The following is a 21,549-nucleotide window of genomic DNA, read 5'->3' on the forward strand; positions in this document are numbered from 1 at the left end:
CTTATCGTTGTTGTTGTTATTTTTTGAAAATGTTCAATTAAGTGATTCCTGAGGTAAAAATATGCAAAATCTCATTATTGACCGCTTTCAAGAGTTCTTTTTTCTGTTTTTTTTTCTTTATAAAGATATACATTGTTGGGAGTGGGGTTTATACAAGCCACAATTATCAGAAAATAATATGTATTAACAGCTAATATTATTTTAAAAAATCTGTTATATTGGAAATCTTTGCAAATGGATATACAGCATTTTGGAATGAAACTCTTCATTTTTACTGTGCATATGTTTCATGCATTCGTTCAGGTCAAGACACAATTATGCGACGTGTTAAAACTGAGCAACATAAGCCTGCATTCCAAGAATTGCTCAAAAAAAAAAAAAAGAAACAGCTCTGAGAAAACAAAGACCGCAATGTGTGTCTATAAGGGCCTTTTCACTCAGGCTAAGGAACTTAGTGTCTCCATTTTCTCAGCATGGACACTGTTGAGCAGGGCGTTACAAATGAATGACCGCTATTTTTACCCGGCGGCGTGCGGCTCTATGCAAATAAACCCCGGCCAGGCTACAGAACACTTCGCATTACTCTTTTTCATCACCACTAAAACACGGAGGATCCTAGCCAGGGGGCGGGACAGGGTGAAGGGTGGCATTGAGGCTGGCCTGAGTGCTATGTGAAGAGTTAAAGAAAGCCGGAGACAGAGACAGAGGGAGAAAGAGGGAGAGAAATGAAAGATGGACAGTTCCCCTCCAGCTAGGTTGATGAATGAGGAGATCATAACACATTTTGGAGGAGGCCCACTGAAAACATGGAGGAGGTGTCTCAAATAACAGGGCTCACCTACACCACCTCCGAAACACCTTTAGATTGCATGCACACAGTACTGTCAGATGCAAGGTTTTGTTCCAACAGCAACTGTGTGTGTGTGTGTGTATATATATATATATATATATATATTGAGATCATAACACATGTATATAACACATATATATAACACATATATATATATTGTATATAACACATATATATATTGCTGTTCTTGGAAAAAAAACTTGTGTCTCCATTTATCACATTTTTCAGTTTTTGACATAATTTGAAAGCACCTGTTGCCCTACATTGTATTTAAATTTCATGCTTAATGAACTAAAAGAAATGACCTAAAATGACTTGGAAAAAACTCTGGTTCCATTGACTTACATTAAAGCTAAAGTAGGTTTTTCCTTCTCCTGTAAAGTTATCATTTTGGAGATATGAGGTTTTCTTTCGACAACATTATATATATATACATATATATAATATATATATATATATATATATATACAAAATGTCGAATATAGGTCTTTTAAGACTGAATAAGACTTAGCTTCAAGAGGTTAAGTATTACATTTCATTGGTCCATTGTAAGACTGACAGGTCAGCTCACCTACGTTGAGTGTATGTGTGGTGTAAGTAAGAAAAAGAAAGAAAGAAAGAAAGAAAAAAAGGCAAAGCCAAAAGCCAAGCTAAAAAATATTCAGTGCAGGTATTAAAATGTAACAGTTTGAGAACAGTGTGGAAAAAATGCGCTCTAGAAAGCATCAGGGCCACAGAGTCCTCCCGGGACAGCTAAAGACAGAGAGAAAAAAAGAGAGAGAGAGAGAGAGAGAGATAGAGAGAGAGAGAGACAGAGAGAGAGAGAAGAAGAGAGAGAGAGACAGACAGACAGAGAGAGAAAGAGAGAGAGAGAGAAGTGGAGAGAAGAGTGCTGGGGGGCCAGCTACAGCACAGGCTGTATTCTCGCCAGCAGAGCCATGGAGCAGACCTCCATATTAAAAAGACCCCTGTCTCTCACAGCACACAATACATTGCAGCAGCACTCCACTTCTCAGACAGGGGAGGAGAAAACGCTGGCATTTTTCAGCCTGTTTGGAGCTCTGGGGAAACATTGCACCGGCAATTTAATACCAGGAGAACGGCAGGGACAAAAGCGCTGACGCAGCAACCCCCCCTCCACACCCCCCATTTTATTTAGATTAACAGAGCTGGTGATATCGCGGCAGCACGGCAAAACTCATAATGTGACAATGTGGAGGGCAGGAGTCCAAATGGGGCGACGCACCACTCTTTTTTCGGCCGGTGTAGTGTTTGTAGCAGCTCTTGCAAATATTTTGTTTTTGCTTCTACACGATGCCAAGCAACACGTCGCAGCTGGAAACATGGGCTGTATTTTGTGAAGTGAGTTTTTCAGTTTTTTCAGGTAACCTAAGCTTAAAGTGTGGAGAATGGGTAAGGGGTACAGCTTACAGACAGTTCTGGGTTAAGCCCTTGTTTTTCAGGTATTATGGACAGAATTCCACCAATCCACCAATTGCCCTGCGATGGACTGGCGACCTGTCCAGGGTGTATCCTGCCTTTCGCCCAATGACAGCTGGGATAGGCTCCAGCACCCCACCGCGACCCAGAAGGATAAGCGGTTTAGATGATGTATGTATGTATTCCACCAATGTTTGTACATTTCTGAATAATAGTCATTGAGTTGTCTGATGTGAAATGGTGTAGAGACTCTTGCTGAGGTGTCTATACAGTGGTGGTGATAGGAACCAGGGGTCACGGTGTCTAGCAAATATAGCCATTTTATTTACTATCCAAAATACCAGCAAGTCTACATATGTTTCATATGTATTGTTGATTATAGTAGTGGTAAATATGAAAAAAATGCATTTTCTCTGGGGACTATTTTGCCTTAAAATGCCCGGCATGAACCTCCATGAATGATTTCAGGAATACATTTTGTCTCAAAACTATGGTAAAACAATGTAACCATTTAATGCAACAGTTTGAACATTCAGTAACATCCCCCTTGGACGTAAAGACTTATTCAGTAATTATCATGAAACTAACTTGTAAGTTAAGTAGTTACAAGAAGTTTGGGTCCACTTCGAGTTTAAAGGATTAAGTAATTCTGCTCCTAAGAGCAACCTCAGCATTGCATTGTTTGCTCTGGACAAGTAAATGACAAAATGTCCCAAACAGCTTTAAAAAAAAAGAGAGAAAAATCTCCCATTATTACACTGAGCGTGTGCCAAATAACCCAAATTATTAAGTAGCACCCTCGACTCTGGACTTAGCTCTCATTCTCTGGCTTTTCAAATGGCTTTCAGCTCTAAAATAACCTCTCGACACAGTATAGCGCGGCGGAGCAGACGGCCCGCTTCTGCTTTTGATCATATAATTGCATTCTGAAGCACTCTTCACACGCTAACTTAATGATGTAGACCTGCCCGCGTGTGTACGGCATAAAAGCTATCGGAGCCATCCGCAGATATTCTGATGAAACATTACTGCTCGCCGCACTTGATAAGCTAGCAAGCAGGCAGAGGTAACGGTGGCCCAATTTGCACATAAAAGGGTTCGTCAGGCAAAGCAAGGCCACTTAAACAGAGCGAAACTAAGTGGTCCCCTTTGAGTCCTCGCTGATTCTCATCTTCCGCGTCGGGCTGCAGGCGGGCGAACGCGACGCTCGGCAGCGTTAGGTGTTTTAATTCTAATTGCAGGCGCGGCCCCCCAAATGGAGACGACTGCTATGCTTCTGAGTCTAATTGCGCTTCCTGTAAAGGGCCCGTTCATAAACAAGCGCAGGCCTTAACGCTGCGGTTTGTTTCCTCCCCACTCTGTCAGGGTCATTTCAGACGGCCAGAGAGAGACGGAGGGATGGGCTGGACGGGGTCCAGACCAGGGTATTTTGTGAGTGATTGACTTGGCCCCGTGCCAGATTGAAGGAGACGAGAACGAGGGAAAGAGAAAGAGACGAAGAGTTGTTGAAGAGCGCGCTGAAGTGCAAGTCATCACCTAATCCCAATATCAACACAACCAGCGCTATAAATTAAGAGCTTGTTAATCAAACAATTAACTGGATTCCCTATTATTATGCCAAGGAGATCTGCCTCCGGATTTAATCCACTATTATTATTCCTGTCAAACAGTCTTCCTGTCTTATGCTATTTTTACGTTTTGGGTCTTTCACGTTATACTGTAAGCTCTAAAATGAATCAGAATTAATTCACAATACAATCATGAGCTTATGACTAGACAGAGACTAGTCAAACCATTACAGCAGTAATTTTCTTGTGTGAACGATTCACATAATAGCATAGTAATAACCTAATAATTGCGCTATTGTCCAATCATCCGCCTACATTCGTGAGTGAGGTTAATCAATGCAACATCTCCCAAGACCAGACGTTTAGGAAGCGGCGGTACTCACGTTCACATGCGTCGCCTTTCTGGTGAAAGCCGGCCTTGCAGATACATTTCCCAATGGGCACCAGCCACTCGCCCTCGGCGCTGCAGTGCATTTTGGGCGAGTTGTCGGCCTCCTCCTCGGCGTCGCTGACGCACGTCCCCTCCACCTCCACCAGCGAGGAAAACTCAGAGCCTGTCACTGTATCCGGGAACGTGGCCAGGTTTTCGATGATGGACCAACACTTCTTGTAGTAAACCTTGACGGAAACGAGGGCAATGCAGGCCCCCACGTCCTGGAAGGCCAGGTAAAAGCCTCTGCGGGACAGGGGCCCGATTATACGCACCTCCGTGTTCAGCTTCATTTTCCTCTCGCCCAGGTCGCCTTGGGTGAAGCTCTCGTCCGCCGCTATGGTGTCTATTTTCACGTACTGGCTCTCGCGTATATTCCTGCCCACCTCCACGTCCGTCTCCTGGTAATACAGGTTGAACGTCTCCTTGCACGTGCCCACCACCCCGGGCAGGCTGTTGCAATCCCTCAGGGTGAATTTCAGCTCCACAAAAATCCTCTGTGCATCGCCCTTTTCTATCCAGTTAGTCCGAAGCCAGTTGTTCTGATTGGGCTCCATGACCTGGCACACCTGGTATGTGCGGATGGGGGTGAAGTTCTCGTCCAGCCCGCTGATCTCTTCCCACTGAATAACGAAGAGCCAAAACAAACCCGTGAATATGTAAACATAATATTTGTTATTGTCATGGTCTCAGCACACTCTGTTACAAAGGTGGCCTCAATACTGTAAGTCATACGCAGCGGTTTGGCTGAAGATTTTACACATGAACATAAGTTAAGAAACTTTCTGCAAATTTTAGAGTACAATTTCTATTGACGACTAAATTTAACGTAATGGGAAAAAGATAAAACAACATGTTAAACGTGTCAGAACTTTTGCACAGCCCACATTTTATGTTTTATTTTCCCCCTACTATATTTAATTCAGAAAATAAAAAGGAACTGTGCATTAAAATGTGTTCTCTGTAGAATCTTCACTTATGTTTACTTCATCAACAAAATGTGGGATTGGGGTGCACAAACTTTTGCATGACTATACATATTATTCACCAAAGGAATCAAATAAGCACACATGCAAATAAAAGCTAAAAATGTCTATGAATAAAGCACACTCTGTTCCAAACTTTGCCCTACTTTGATATTAACAGATGTAGAAATTTTAAAAGCGTGGAAAAATAATACTGTATGTCTATGCATAATGATCACCATATTAATAAATGTACACTTATACAAAGGCTGAAAATGTCTATGAATAAAACATCATATCAGGTCACGAATCTAAAACCAAACAGGCAGATTTTAATTTTATTTAGCACAAAAAAGAATTAATCTGAGAGAAATAACAAGAAAAAACAAGAAAAGAACTGTAAAAAGTGCTGCACTAACTTTTTCACATTTACTAGGAGTGAAGATTCACTAACGTTCACTATAGAAAGTAAAGAAAGGAATGGGAAGATAGGAAATGTTGAACGCTTTGGAAATAGGTTCTTCTATCATTTCACATTTAGGAAAAAAATTATTTAAGAATGGACTAATATAACATAACACACTAATTAGGGAATAAAAAGTGGCGCATTATGAAGCAATACGGCTGAAACTTTCTCAGCACTGGACAAAACTGGACGGCCTGCGTGCATATTGTTTTACACAAGCAAGCATTCGCCTCAAGGGATCCGACAAACTTTAGCTGAACTAAAGTTCAAGAAATACATGTATATATGGATTTTATAGGCCTGCATGAATCTTAGTCTGACAAAGCAGCTTATGGCTATAAAAAATGAACAAGAGGGTCATAGTCAACAACATTACAGTCACCAGCAGTGGTCCAATTCATCTGCATCTGCTACGTGGCCACTGTGGTGGATACACATAAATTTGATTGCATATTGACTCATTTTTTTCTTGTCTTTTTATTTTATAATTGTCCTACTAAAAGCCTTTGATGGGCTAAACTTTTCTCCAAAAGCCTTGGCTGATCTAATCCCAATACTGGCTATAAAACTGGACGGCATACTCTCTTACATAAGCGAGCCCACCGCTTCAAGAGAACTGAGACTTCAAGCTGAAGAAAATATGGATTTCACAAAGGCCCGAGACCTCTGACAGGCCTCTGACCCGGTTCAAGCCGCAAACAAGAATAAGGTGTAAACAATGGCACGATAGAGATAGCTGGAAAAGAGCTTCGATGAAGGACATCCCGGGGTGTTGTGGGTTAGAAATAACGCTGAAAGTGATGAAGTGTGCTCTCTTACCCCGCTTGGAGGAGACGCTATCCATTCCAACTCTGTCTGCTGCGCCTTTGAGTCCAGCAGGATCACTGCCGACGAGAAAGAAGTGTGTGCGGTTAAATTATCGCTGCGTCTTCAAACATGTCTGACGCGAAGCCAGAGAGATTCAGAGAGAGTGAGAGTCTGACCCGTTCCTTCTTTTTTTTAAAAGCTACAGGGACTCAAATGCTGCCTGACAGAGAATATCGACTGTAAATAACAGCCTCGCGCCTCCTGGCACCTGCTTCTGATGGGAAAACAACCAAAGGTAAGACAGTAAATAATGTGAGTAGCTTTGCTGGTTTGTTTAAGGGGAATTTTTCAACATTTCTGCGTTGAGATCGAAGTCGTTCAGAGTGGTTTGGAGAAACTTAACTAGCAGAATTGTGGCGGCTGGAACTAGACGTTCGAGGAGTTAAGCCGCCCTTACAAAAAGTTCTGCTTGATGTCTGAGACATTATTTTTACAACAGTTTAGTAAGATGAGTTTGGCCTGGAACGTACTTTTAGACTGTGGGGAGGTACATGAAGATGGTTAATAGTACTAAGAGTACTAAAAGATTTTTTTAACACTATTCCACCACTGTAGATAATAAACAAGCAATATTTGCATTGACATTATCCCTCCAGGTTCCTATAATCATTGTAAAAATGTATAAAAATTGGTAGTTTTCTTTAAAATTGGGCACTTAACATTAACCCACTCTGAATGACTTTGTACACATCTTAACAACTGATTTATACATAAAATCTACAAAGAAATCAATGGAATTCCCTTTTATTATGCGCTCCTGCATCTGACTGAACTGACAATGAAAGCAATAGTTTCTCACAAAGCCTGGAGCTTTTTTTTCTAAGGAAATTGAACAAAGTTAATAAAATAATGGAAGAAAAAAAAATGAGTGGCAGGCCTAATTTTAGCACTATTGCATAAATCTGCGAGGCCACTGAGGCGCACGTACTCCAATTTGTATTACAACAGGTTAATATTCTATCAATTAATAGGTGAAATATGTAACTCAGCCTTTAATATGACTTTATACGACTTCGACTCGAATCCCTGTATACAGAAATGATGCTACAGCCTGTGTAAGTGAGCACTGTGACTGATTTGTACAGCGAGCCTAGTCTAGCAATGCTCAGTGAAAGAGTAATTAACATGTAACACCAAATCCGCAGACTCGCTGCTGCTGGCTGTCTTAAGCCAGTGAGGAGTTGTTTATATAATATATGGTTTATATAAATTAATAAATGACTGAAATATGTCTGGGGATCAGCGTTGGGAGAAAACGCAGGGGCGCCGAGACAAGTTGAGGGGAAAAAATACAGAAAAAGTCGATTACAGCGTGACTGCGGGGGATTTTTTGATTACATTTTGGCCACATGTATTCCCTGATAGCATTGTTTTGGTGAAGGTCATCGTGAGGTAAATGCTAACACTGTAGCATTATGTTATATATGCAAATATACATGCGGTGCTCGATTGCAGCATTTTGCACAGCCTGGAGCGAGGCTGAAGTTTCTCACGTTTGTTTGTTGGTTCATTTATAGGCTTCCAGTGATGTACAGATAAGCTGATAAACTCAGCGTTATCTGAACACTTCGCTATGGGTTTTGTGCCTGAGTGACACGTTAAGCCCACCTCAGAAACACGGGCAATTCTGCCAATTCCGGCGTGTTAACTTCCATACAAACGTGTACGCGCTAATTACGCTCTACTTCAAGCTGTCGTTGGCTGCTGTCGTTATTCAGCATGAAATAAGGGCTAAAAAAGTCAGTGTCAGCACTGAAATGAGCAATAATATCCAGCTCTTTCACCTGCTGCCGCCTGAAAAACGTCTACAGCACGTTTGAAGCCTGTTCTTTCCCTTGTGGTGGCTGTGCTACCTGCTTGTTATGGCATGCTGGGAGCAGGTCAGGAAATAAACCAAAGAAACGAGTAACATTCTGCCTAGTTGAAGGGAGAAATAACAGGAGAGGAAAAAAAAAACTTTTATCACTTACCCTCTCTCGTGTTCTGTGCTAGTCCACTGTTCGCGTAAAAACACGAATGAAGGCAAAATATAGTCCACAAACGGGAAAGCGAGGCGCAAACCATGGTGCAGTCGAGGTTAGAAGTGAGCTGAAATTTGCCGAGGAAAAAAAAAAAAAAAGAATGCGAGTCCGGACCCTATCTGCCCATGGACGGCGACTCTCTTCCAGCTCCAGCAGCTCTAGCTCCAGCACCAGCGGCTCTGAGTGAATGAAGTGGCCGTCTCTCACTCAACTAGCGTCGGGTAGAAAGGAGGCGGCGCGTGCGCTCATCAGCTCCGCCCCGGCGCTCTAGGATTGGCCAGAGTGCTCATACTCATGAGCAGCAGGCTAATCGTAGCGTAGGGGGCGGGGCTCATTTTTGCAGGGAACGGCGTTGTAGAGCTGCGGGCATGCCGTGCTGTTGACCAATCACTGCGGGCGAGGAGGAGACGATTAGCCAATCGTAGCGCGCAGGGGGCGGGGCTTGTGGTTGAAGCGCTCTGTATTGTATGCCGCCGCGGACGAAACAGCAGAAAAGTTTCGCTCTTTTTTAAAAGAATGTAAATAAAAAAAGGAATTAGTTCTATTAGTTTAGATTATTTAGTACTTTTATGACCTTTTACTGCATTATATATATGTGTGTATATAAATATATATACATAGCAAATATATATATATATATATATATATATATATATATATATATATATATATATATACAGTGCATAACTGGTTCTTTATGGTTAAATCGTTCACTATAATGGTTCTTTAAAGAACCTTTTAAAAAAAAATGCACCAGAAAAGGAAGGTTCCATTATTGTTATGAACTTATTGTTGGTGCTATATTGAACACTGTACTGACAAAAGGGTTCTTTGACCTAGAACAATAGTCGAACCCTATTTGCTGCCATACAGAGCTATATGTAGGGATCTTTAAATAACCACATACAAGAGGTTCTCCAACATAGAAAAGAACCGTTTAAACAGGCAAGGAACTATTTAAGCATACAAATCAATCTTTCAGCTGCTGTTGAGGTTGTAAAAATATCCATCACCTTCACTAAAGAACCCTTGATTAAGCCCCTTCTTAAGAGTGTGTAACATCGAAATACAGCACTTTCAGATATTTAGCTTCTCTTAAGTTCATCAGGCTTTAAAAGGGAATGAGTTCAACAGAAAATGAAACAACTCTTTCTGTGGCTCAAATTGTTTTGAAGCACTCAAGGGTGTATAGAGAGCACTGAGATCACTCTGAGGCTCATGTAGAGACATGGCTGGGCAGGGCGGTGTGAGCGTGTCTCAACACTGTAGAAGAGTTCAACTCTATTGACTCTGAAAAGGATTACATCAGAAGGGCGTACATTTGATTGAAATTCAGGTGCAATAGCTTAATACTCATCTCAGCTGACAACATCTGAAGAAATAGTAATGGGTATTATTCAATAATTAGCTTAATAAGGAACAAGTTTGAACATAGATTGTTTCCAGTGTTTGTACACAAAGCATGGGAGCGTAGAAGTGTGCTTAGTCTGCAGCCAGACACTCCTGCATTGACTAAGTTTACATTCTACTTTAAATAAGCCACAAATATAAAGTGCATATGCATATGTTTGGTATTGATATGGTCCTTTAGAGTCAGGTAGATGCAGTATTGTGCAATACATATCTAATTATATTCAGTCACAATGGCCATTACATTCAAGTTATTCATTTTTTCAGGAGATATTTCTCAGGAAAGAGAAACAAGCCAAAGAGAAACAAGTGAAAAATAGCAGTTTCCAAAACTGGAGTTTGAAAAATGATTAAGAGATTTTGAGAAAATGGGGCTCCTAACAACCACCTGCAAGACCTGTTAGACCACCAAAACTGTCAGATAAACAGTACTTAAAGCTTTCATCTTTGAGTAAGAGGAGAAAACCAAGCTGCTTCTGATCTGAAAACATCCACAGGCGTTTTGGTCTGTCTTTCCACTGTAAGAAGACAGCTCAGTGCTATGGGTCTGAAAGGATGTGTAGCTGTCAAAAAGGCCTTACTGAGAAAAGGAAATACATAAAAAATGAACATCACCCAGACCTCAATGTCACTGAATGCATTAGGGATTACTTGGATTGTGAGAAGCACAAAATGCAACCAACTTCCAGGACAGAACTTGGTGTGGAAAAATATCCCTGCAGGTTTTTTTGAGAAACTGAAAGTGAGTCTACTGAAAAGAATAGAAGCAATGAAGGTAAGGAGTGGATGCATCAAATGCTGACAAATGTGAACTTACATGAAGTTTTTTGGCCTAATATCTTTTTAATTACCATAATTTTTCTCCTGATCTTGAAGCTAATGGCCATTTTGGCAGGAAATGAAAAAAAATAAAAGGTGGTCTCTAACTTGTGCACAGCACTGTATGCTATAAGTTTAGAAAATGCAGAGTTTCTTAACTTTATAGTGTATTTTTTAATCACTTTTCTGCTGTCATCTGCTTTTATTAGGGGTCCAAGCACCTAAATTGAACCCTATTTTTGAAATTAATTTTACTGCACAGTATTAGTACAAGTAATAACTCATGTGTATCCACACTTCTTTTTCTACTTTGTGAAAAAAAACACTGGTTTAAAAAGAGAAGAAAAAGCTGTAACATTGGCCACATACTGTAAATGGTCCTCAGAAGGGGTCCTTGCTTTTCCCCCATTCAATAACTCTGAAAAGGCCTCAGAATTAGTGAAGGAGTTGTTCGAGAAAGGAAAACGACAAAACTGCAGGGAGCCCTGGGCCTCCAGGGCTGCAGTTGCGCACCCCTGCTATACAGAAAATTGCTACCGTGGCTGTAGAGAGCAGACAGACAGACAGACAGACAGACCCAGGCTGCCGTGTGCTCCAGAAGGTCACCTTTAGATCGGGGCCGACCTGCTGAGCCTAGCCGACGGGCGTGGATTCATTACGTAGCGCCGCTGCTTGAGAGGCTCGGGCCATAAAGATTGAGCTGCTGGGGTTTTAAGTAGCGCTAAAGATTCAAGATAAACACAAAACACAATTAAAAAGTGTAAAGTTAATTTCCCGCCGCTCAGATGACTTGGCAAATCACTGATAAATTAAAGCATGAAAGGGAACTCATTAGCCCCTGGAACGTATAATGCATTTGTTACAGGTCACTTATGAATCTCCATTACCTAGAACAAGTAAAACAAGCGTAATCACGGCCCACAAATATTGATTAATAAACTGTGTACATCGCAAATGGACACAAGCAGACAAGGACTCACTTCAAGGTTTATTTACCTCTGTTTTCGCTTATTTATTTATTTGTCGTTGGGTCTGTTTATTATGCAAATGATTGCTAATCCTCTTTACCCTTGATGCACGCTCCTGTGCAGCGTTCCTCCATGTTGCTCATTATCAACATTTTAAACTAGCTTTGAGGTCCCTCAAATTAACAACACCTTTATTTATATATATATTAACTGTAATTACTACCCTATAAGATAAACGAGGCCCCGCTTTGTTAACATGGGAGTAAGTGACACCGCAATTCTATTTCCGGAGTTTGTTTTTTTGCTGTTTAAACTCGCCGAGGCAATTGAATACCTCTGTCAGTGCTGGATTAAACAGGCGCTATCTGAATGCCTACGAATGCACCTTTGAATATTTATACCCAACAAAACGCTCATTAGCATTCACACTCAGTCCAGCCCCAAGTGACAGGGCTGCCAATGGCAGGTTTACTCTTACTGTAGATTGCTTTGTACATCGTGGCTAAAGGTAAATTACTTATGGTGGAGAAACTTGCAAGCCATAACGTAAAATTAATATATGTGTATTATTTTTTTTTTCACCTGGTCCTTCCACAGCTGTGTCCTCAGCTCAGCGTCAGCCTGGCATCCGGTAATGAGGGTCCTTTGTTTGAGATGGGATTAGCCTGTAGTGGTCATGTGGGGATGACAGTTTGTATAAGTGAAGTTCTACCTGCCTCTTCAGCAGCTCCTTACCCACGTCTTCACACAGAGAGCATTCTTTCAGAGGGGATTTCAACAAGGGTGGGCCTACAGGGGGTGATTACCATCCAGTACAAATCTGATGGAAGAAAGAAGCTTTTATTTGTTTATGTAGTCAAATTTATTAGGTGGAGTTGATTATCATGCAGCTGATATGCTTCCCCTGTAGTTTGCATGTAGGGGCCAATGACAGTGTTAGATGTATATTTATGTGTTTTGCATAAACAGTTCCTTTTAGGCACATTATACATTTCAGAAATACAGTTCACTCTAAAAATTGTTGTGGGTGCAATGGATCAATAGAATGTTTAAAAGTACTTTAAAAAAGTGATTACATTATATATTTTACAATAAAGTTAATTTTTCATGTGGTTTTTCTTTATATTAACATTTTACCTACCATTTTGTAGATGCAAGGTTTTTTTAAAAAAAAGCCATATATATATATAAACACATAAAATGCAGGCTGTGTAAAATTTATGGCTCAATTTATATTTTATGTTTTCTTTATTTCCTTTCCACTACGTTAAAGTTAGCAAATGTGTTTAAAATAACTGTTTACCCATAAACCTATATAAATATATGGGTAATTATCTAAGCGATGTGTGTGTGTGTATATATATATACACACACATCGCTTAGATAATATATATATATATGTATATATATATATATATATATATATATATATATATATATATATATGTATGTATATATGTGTGTGTGTGTGTACTATTTGAAAATGACTTTTGCCCATTATATTCTGTGTAAATTGATGAATGGACCAAGAGAAATGGCCAAAATTGACTTGGGAAAAAGTCTGGTTCCTTTAATTTTCATTAAAAGTACAGCATGTTTTTTCCTTATCCTGTAAAAATTTTTGGAGATACATGGTTTTGTTCCGACAACAGCAATGTATATATATATATGAATCTACAGGAGAAAGAAAAAACATTGTAAACTTTTCATGGAAATCAATATAACAAGATGAACTTCTGACCTTCTGACCTACCCAGCCATCACACGGACTTGTTCAAATCCACCAGGCTTTGGATGAAAACTACAAATCATCCTTGGCTGCCATGAGGAGAGGTTTGGAAGTACCTCTTACTATTAATTATTTGTATCTATTCTAATATCAGTGAACAAATAAACTAAACACCAAACACTTTTTAAACATATAAACTTTTTCCAGTATGCAGTGCAAACGAAATGAATAAATAGAGAAGAAATGAATAAGCACATACATAGAAGTTGTGCACTAAAATTTGCAGAAAAAGTGCCATTTTTAATTGGAATTCTACTTTTTTTTTTTTTTCAAAACAGTCATTCAGAGTGGTCTGAGCTTATAGACTCAGAAGTGTTCACAGTGGTGGTAATAGGAATCAGACTAAACCATCATGATTGACTTTGTTTACATCTCAAAGACAGAATTTAAACTTTAAACATAGTTATACATTCTTTTTGTCCACGTCTCACTACAAAGACAACCAATACAGGTGGTGTTACAGTACATTTACATACTGTCATGTTCTCCCACTGTTACTTGCCCAGGCTCATACTATAAATGGTACCCAGCAGGGGTCCACAGCTCCAGTCCTGTAGGCCAGATTGTATCAGGCAGGTTGCCCTTGCAGCAAACAGGTCCTGAAATCAACATTTGGAATTGTATAAACTGTTCTGATGTAATGAGAAGAGGAATGTAACTGATGGATGAGTGCTAATGCTGAAATGTTGAATGATTCTACGCAGCACCGATTTGGTGTCGGCTGCTGTGATGTAGCACAATCCTGAGCAAACGTCGATTCTGTATATGTCAATCGCAGCAGGAAGCTTTGAGTAAAGCGATCATTCGACGACGCAGGCTCTTTCTGCGGAGTGTCTGACTGATACTTCAATCCAAGCCCGCATATTTTATGGCGTGTTTATTTTCTGGAGGTTCTCCAGTGGAATGAAGCCCAGGCCTTGGACGGCATCGCCTCATCAGCAGGCAATGACATGTATTTCTTTTCCTTTTTTTCTAGGTTACTTCCCTGCAGGACTCGATTGTGTTTTTCTTTCTTGCTTTTTTTTTCGTCCTCAGTTCGCTCACTCATGAGAAGCTCGACAACAAGCCCGTAAAAAAGAAAGGCCCGTGAAGAGCTTATGAATGCTACAGTGTGACGTTCTTAAAGCGCCCCTGGCTGGGAGGGTAATAAGAGGGGAACACCTCCAGAACAGCAGGGCCTTCGTCCTGATCCCTCTACCCAGCCAGGGTGGAGCCCCGGCATGGCCTTCTGAAGTCTTTGAGGACCCTTAAGGGAAAAAAAACACACACACACACACACAGATTTAATAGCCACCAGGAGCACAGAGAGAGAGAAAGAGAGAGAGAGAGAGAGAGAGAGAGAGAGAGAGAAAGAGAGAGAGAGAGGGGTTTGGTAAGCTCTCCCAGGCAATTTTAGGCCTTTTTATAGTTCAGCTATGCAGAGCAGAAGCAGGCCCCGGAGGACGTGCGGAGTGTTCGGTCTTTGCCGGGGGATCGTCGCGGGTCGACTCGCGCCCATTTGCACCTGACACGGGTTTTGTTGGTGTAATCGCAAACCTGGTCTCGATCCAAGCATGTGTCAGAACAGGCACTTTAAAACTGCAGAGTAGAGCAGCTAACTTTTAACAGCTTTTCCAAGTTGCTACAAAAGTGGAGTCTAAATACAACAGTTCATATTTCCACCATGAGCCACAATGAAGTCAATGAAAACTAAAATTAGACAAGAAAAAAGAAAAGAAAAGAAGAAAAGGAAGACTTCTAGTGTAGTAATTCATTCAGAAGAGTAGAAGCAACAGTTTATCCCAAATATAGTTGCTTAGCCAAGACATGCTTGGTGTCCAAAGTTAGCTTCTTTGAAGCCTTTATACTGCAATTTACTTGGGTGAATTATTTGGATGTTTTCTTGTTTTTCCTTTTTTGTGGTGGAAACAACAGAAAAAATCTAAAACATCTAAATGAATAAATGAATGAAATGAATGATATATATATATATATATATATATATATATATATATATATATATATATATATATATATATATATATGTTCACATGTAATTTTGGGTGAGAAATAAATGTAAAATAGTTTGTATTTTCATGTCATTTTTTTTTTTCACTTTGTTATGGTTTGGTTGTTATGGCCTTTAAGCAAAGTTTGGGCACCCCTGCTCAAATTTTAAAAAAAAAGCGAAAGTGAGTACACTTCCTCTTCTAAGAACACGTTTTAATGCATAATTATAAATTATATTATTTTATATTAATATAAATTTTATATTATTATAAAGTTTGCATATTGGTAATATATATATATATATATATACTATATATATATATATATATATATATATGTATATATATATATATATATATATTACCAATATGCAAATGTATATATATACATATATATATATATATATATATATATATATATAGAGAGAGAGAGAGAGAGAGAGAGAAAATGACCTGTGCAAAAGTGATGCACATAGACATACTGTAGGTTTATTTTTTCCAGTATGCAGTGAAAATAAATCAGTAAATAGAGAACAAATAAATAAGCACATAAATAAAAGTTGTGACAAAGACAAAAACTTTTGCTGTATATCGTCATGGTCCAAAGATAAATGTGTATCTCCATGTTTTTTTCCTTTTTTGATTTTTACTTTTCTACATCATTTGAATTTGGCAGTTGTCCTTTACATTTTGTGAACATTTGATGAAGAAGAGGCAGAAATGTAATAAGTAAATAAAATTTTTATATAGAAATATAATATTCTATATAATCAGACACTCAGCCTCAAACTGTGTCAGGTTTAATTAATCTTAACCAGACTTGCTCATGTCCTATCTGACATTGAAATACACTATTGATGGTTCTTCAAGGGTTCTTCAGCAAAGGAAATGGTTCTGTATAGAATCATGAACACTGAAAGAACCCTTTCCATGATTAAAAGGTTTTTTGCATCATGAAAGGGTTCTTCAGATTGATGCAGAATGTGTTGTAGATGGTTCTAGATAGAACCTTTTTTTCTTCATTTGCAAATTTTCCCATCTAGAAACCTCATACCTAATTTTTGTAACATTGTATGTTTATCTTGAGAATAAACAGAAATTGTGCATTGACTTTTGCAGAAGTAAGTTCCTCCAGTGAACATGTTAACTTGTTTTCACTTTTCCAAACGTTTGCTGACAGTTATATGTCAAAAAAATGACAAAAAGTGCTGAATATGTAACTTGAAGCCGAGATAACCAAACTAAGCTCTCTGAATCTGGACATATTCTGAAAAGAACATGCTCGAAGGCAAAAGAGGACGAGAATGACCAGCAACAATTTGGATGGATTCAATCAGAGGATGAAGCTAAAATCTCAGAAGACTGGACATTCTGGAGAAACATTATCCATATGGTCGCCAGGGGTTGGAATTGACTTGGCTTACTTTTGATGACAGGTTACTTACTTTTTTTAAGTTAATATACATATATATATATATATATATATACATATATATATATATTTTTTTACAGTGTAAAACTTTAAAAGGCAATTTCTTTATTTCTTTATAATATAAATGATCCTTTATTCTCACCATCAGTTCAATCTTAAATATCAATAAAGAAATGATAGTCTGAGTAGTTTAATGCAGTATGAGGACAGGCTGTTGACTGCCATGTCAGCATTTCCCATTTGCATGACCGTTTGTGTTTCCCTTTGTGTCATTTTCCAGGCGAGTTTGGACCACAGGGACCTGCAGATTTCCTTCTTGACAGATGAAGACATCCAGACGGCTATGGGCAGTGAAAAACGCAGGGGTCTGCCTTCCACACCACGGCTCATGTGACAGAGCCGGTCTGTGGAAAGTTCAGCTATATCTGGTTATATCTGGTATGCTTTGGGGCTGATGAGGAAGGGAATTCTCCCATCACCCCTACAATTGCACATCGTTTTGCGAGCTCAGCGTGATCTATGATCCCAGAATAAACAGACAAATCACGCTCGGAAATGTGGGTGGAGTGGAAACAGTGATCTGGAGCATGTATACGTGCATGTATGCACCATATACCGCCTTCTAAAGATGCCTTTTTTTGCATATATGCACTTATACTTTTACTTCAAGATAAGAAGAAAAATGCTTACATGTGAATTTCACAGAGCAAAATGTTTACTGGTTAATTTTAACCCCTTTTCCACAGATATCACCATATCAGTTTCCTGCAGTCTGTTGATTCTGATAAATATTAGCGTGAAGTAGCATGACAGTGCTAACGTCAGCTCTGTGAAAGTAGCAGTGTTTCAGCAGCTAAGCAGGCTACTAGCAATTTTGTAAAATATAGGGCAAAATAAGGCCAAAGTGTTCAGAAACATTCTTTAGATTGATGGAGAATGTGTTGTATATGGTTGTATCTAGAGCCTTTTTGAAAATGGTTCTAGATAGCACCAAAAAGGGTTCTTCTATTGTTACAAGCTTGACACTGTAATAGTAGCTGAACATTATATAGAGCATATAGAGCAATTTGCTATATTGAGCAATTTTCAAAAAGGTTCTATATAGAACCATATACAACACATTCTCCATCAGTCCGAAGAACAATTTCATCATGCAAAGAATCACTTAATCTCTTAAAAGGCCTGGGCTCACAGGCTGGCCCAAAATTGTATTACACACTTCTATAACCTAAGAATAGTTACACCAGTTTGCATTGAAACCCCTGTAGTTACTGAATTAAAGGCCTTAATATGTAATAAGCCTGGGATTTAAAGGGGTTAAGCATGAAATGGTTCCATGTAGAACTCATGGTTATAAATAAAACCATATTTTGTGATTTTTTATGATGTGTCTATCCAAAAATGGATGGAAAAGAGATGGAACAACATAGAAGTTGTTTATGTGAGTTCATGGATCTCTGACTGTACCAGTGCTGTACAGTATGCTTAACACATGAATAACTATTTTTCAGTGTTTCAGTGTCAATTTCTAAAAATATTCAGATAAAATATCTCTCTCTGTGCAGCTCTGCACAGTTACCTTCATCTTCCTCTCTAATATATATATATATATATATATATATATATATATGTATATATATATATATATATATATATATATAAACACTGAATATGACCTCAAAGTGCAGATTTTCAGCTTTAATTTGAGACTTTTTACATCCAGATTGGGTGAACAGTGTATTCTCATATAGCCCGTTCATTTTTAAGGGCTCAAAAGTAATTGGACAATCTAACAATGAAAATTACACTGTCATTTTTAATACTTGGTGGCAAATCCTTTGCAGTCAATGACTGCCTGATGTCTGGAAGCCATAGACCTCAGCAGATGCTGGGTTTCTTCTCTGTTGGTGCTCTGCCAGGCCTTTACTGAACATTTACTTGTTGACTGTGTGTGCTGGGTTGGCGCTGGGCTGGAGCAGATTCATTGTATACTCACTTTTTTTCCACAATCCATCTGGAGGCAAACTAGATGGGAATAACAGGTTTTACATCCCATATATATATTTTCACTGGTGGTAATGGAAATGGTGACTGTATCTGGCAGGTCGGTTCAAAGTTGATCAGATATGGAGGCTCTGTAGCATTAGTCATGCAATGGCTGTCAATGACCCTAGAAATAGTCAAATGATATCTACATCTGACGGTTGGGGAATTCCAAAATAAAAATAATTTCCGCACGTACAGTTTGGCTTGATGGTGCCATTGATGTAAACATGACCTAAAATGTAAGATATGAAGACTCAAGTTAGATATTTTAGTTTGTTTTGAAAAGTGAAATTTTAAAATGTGTTTTGTTGAAATTATTGTGAATATATTCAAAGATTATTTTACTTATTTATAGACATTATAACTTGTTTATAAAGGGACATAGAAAAAGCATTTTTCCTCACTTTCTTGGTAAAAATAGAGTTTTTTTGTAGTTTGTAAACATTGTTAAAGTTTGGACGCCCTTGTCCATTTTGTTCATTCCTTCAACCAGTTACATGAGGAGCCACTTGAGATGCTTTTCTAATGCTTTTACACTTGTGCCGAGAACTTGTTGGCTACACTCTTGAAAAAGATGGTTCTTCAAGGGTTCTTCAGCAAAGGCAATGTTTCTTTGTAGAACCATGAAGACTCCAAGAACCATTTGCATGACTAAACCAAGTACAACACATTCTCCACCAATCTGAAGAACCATTTCCCCATGCACCAAATCATGCAAATGGTTCTTTGAGTATTTATGGTCCTATAAAAATCCCTTGAAGAACCATCTTTTATAAGAGTGACAAGCACTTTTTGGGGTAAAGCATACCATACGAGCATTTAGATCAAAATGTCTCTTTAGATTGGGTTTTAAAAGTGAACCCCCAATGGATCCATGACATAATCAGAGGGTCTGAATTATTATTTTTTTAAATGACAGCATGACAGATTATTTACTCCACATGTTACATCCAAAACAAAGATACTCTGCTATCGCTTTTGTTCTGAGCCAACCTGCAATTGAAAGGTGCCATCACAAGGGTTCTCTGAGTGATGCCACAGAACAGTGGTTCTCAATCCTGGTCCTGGCATACCACTCTCCTACATGTACACTCCCAACACACTCAGTTCACCATCAATCCGAAGAACAACTTCATCATGCAGAGAACAATTTAAGCATGAAATGATCTACATAAAAGACATGGTTCTAAACAGAACCCCTTCCTTTACTGAAGAACCACTGATGCACCATCTTTTTTAGATGTGTAGTACTTTGCTTTTTGTACCTAGCACGTACCTGCTTTATACCTAGAACTTAAGGAAATGTAAAAGAAAGTGATATCGAGTTTTTTGGGGAAACCGAAAAAAAAGTGTTTCTTCTATGACATTGAGTTAAAAACCCCTTTGTGAATATAATCAATCAAATTGATGCCCAGCAAACTTGGTTACAAAGCATCCTGATGTCAAGAACGTATCAGGAATACAAAAACATGCAAGAATGCAAGAAATAAGGAATACAATGAGTGGTGATCCTGGCCACATCCTCAGAGAAGGACTTCTAATTTAGTAGCTCAGCAGTCTAATAAAAGCAAAAAAGCTACACATGGCTGGAGAAGAACTTGTGCACCTATCAGAACATGATGTTATACATTTGCCTAATGTGTATATACAGTTTTAGGCACCCAAGCATTATTTCAAACCATTTATCTTGGCAGTAAATGTGTTTTTTGCTTGTAGAATTATCAGAACAAATGCAAATAATAATAAATACAGTGAAAAGCAACAAGAATTCTTTGCTTTCAAAAAGCTAGTGGATATTCTGTGAGCTAGTTTGAATAAAGATGTTTGGTTTCAGATTTCTCCTCAACCCCCCATGAATTGCATGGATTTGTTCAATTCTATCACCAGTAATGAAGTATTGATTAGCCAAATCAGGCATTGGAAGACAATGAGAAGAGGCTTGTAAATGGTTAAACATATGGCTAAATCTATCTATCTATCTATCTATCTATATATATATATATATATATATATATATATATATATATATATATATATATATCTCACTGCTGTTGGAAGAAAACCTTGTATATTGTATATTATATTTTTTGTTGTTTTTCAGTTTTTGACATAATTTGAAAATGCCTTTGCCCTTTACATTGTGTGTAAATTTCATGAAGAATGGACCAAAAAAAAACCAGCCCAAAATGACTGGGGAAAAAAGTCTAGTTCAACTGACCTGCATTAAAAGTAATATTTTTTTCTTCTGCTGCGCAAATTTTGCAGCTGATTTAACTGCTCTTGGTCTGTTATGAGCCCAGAGTAGGAGTCATTTATTTATTTATTTATTTATGCCATCATTTATTATCATCTATACTTTCAGCACTTCAGCTGGAGAGCAATGAGTCATTATGCTGAAATCCTGTTCTTGGTTTCTTGAAGAAACAACATAATTCAGCCCCGCTGATGAGAACATGCACGTGCGCCGCGAAAACAAAAGCCTCGTTTCAA

The 21,549-nt window shown here is 38.7% G+C and overlaps 1 protein-coding gene across 3 annotated transcripts in view; it reads right to left on the reverse strand.

The window, feature by feature from the left end:
* epha7 (eph receptor A7) overlaps positions 1–8,764 on the reverse strand; it is a 116,519-nt gene extending 107,755 nt beyond the window's left edge. For all 3 annotated transcript variants that reach the window (XM_036581371.1, XM_036581370.1, XM_036581369.1), the window contains exons 1-3: positions 8,557–8,764; positions 6,539–6,603; positions 4,242–4,911 (exon numbers count right to left, since the gene is read on the reverse strand). In XM_036581371.1, coding sequence (XP_036437264.1) covers positions 4,242–4,911; positions 6,539–6,603; positions 8,557–8,650 — 829 coding nt within the window. In that variant the 5' untranslated portion in view covers positions 8,651–8,764. The remainder of the gene's footprint in view (positions 1–4,241; positions 4,912–6,538; positions 6,604–8,556) is intronic.
* Between the last annotated feature and the right edge of the window lie 12,785 nt (positions 8,765–21,549).

The sequence above is a fragment of the Colossoma macropomum genome, unplaced genomic scaffold (assembly GCF_904425465.1).
Source record: "Colossoma macropomum unplaced genomic scaffold, Colossoma_macropomum, whole genome shotgun sequence".
Classification (NCBI taxonomy): Eukaryota; Metazoa; Chordata; class Actinopteri; order Characiformes; family Serrasalmidae; genus Colossoma; species Colossoma macropomum.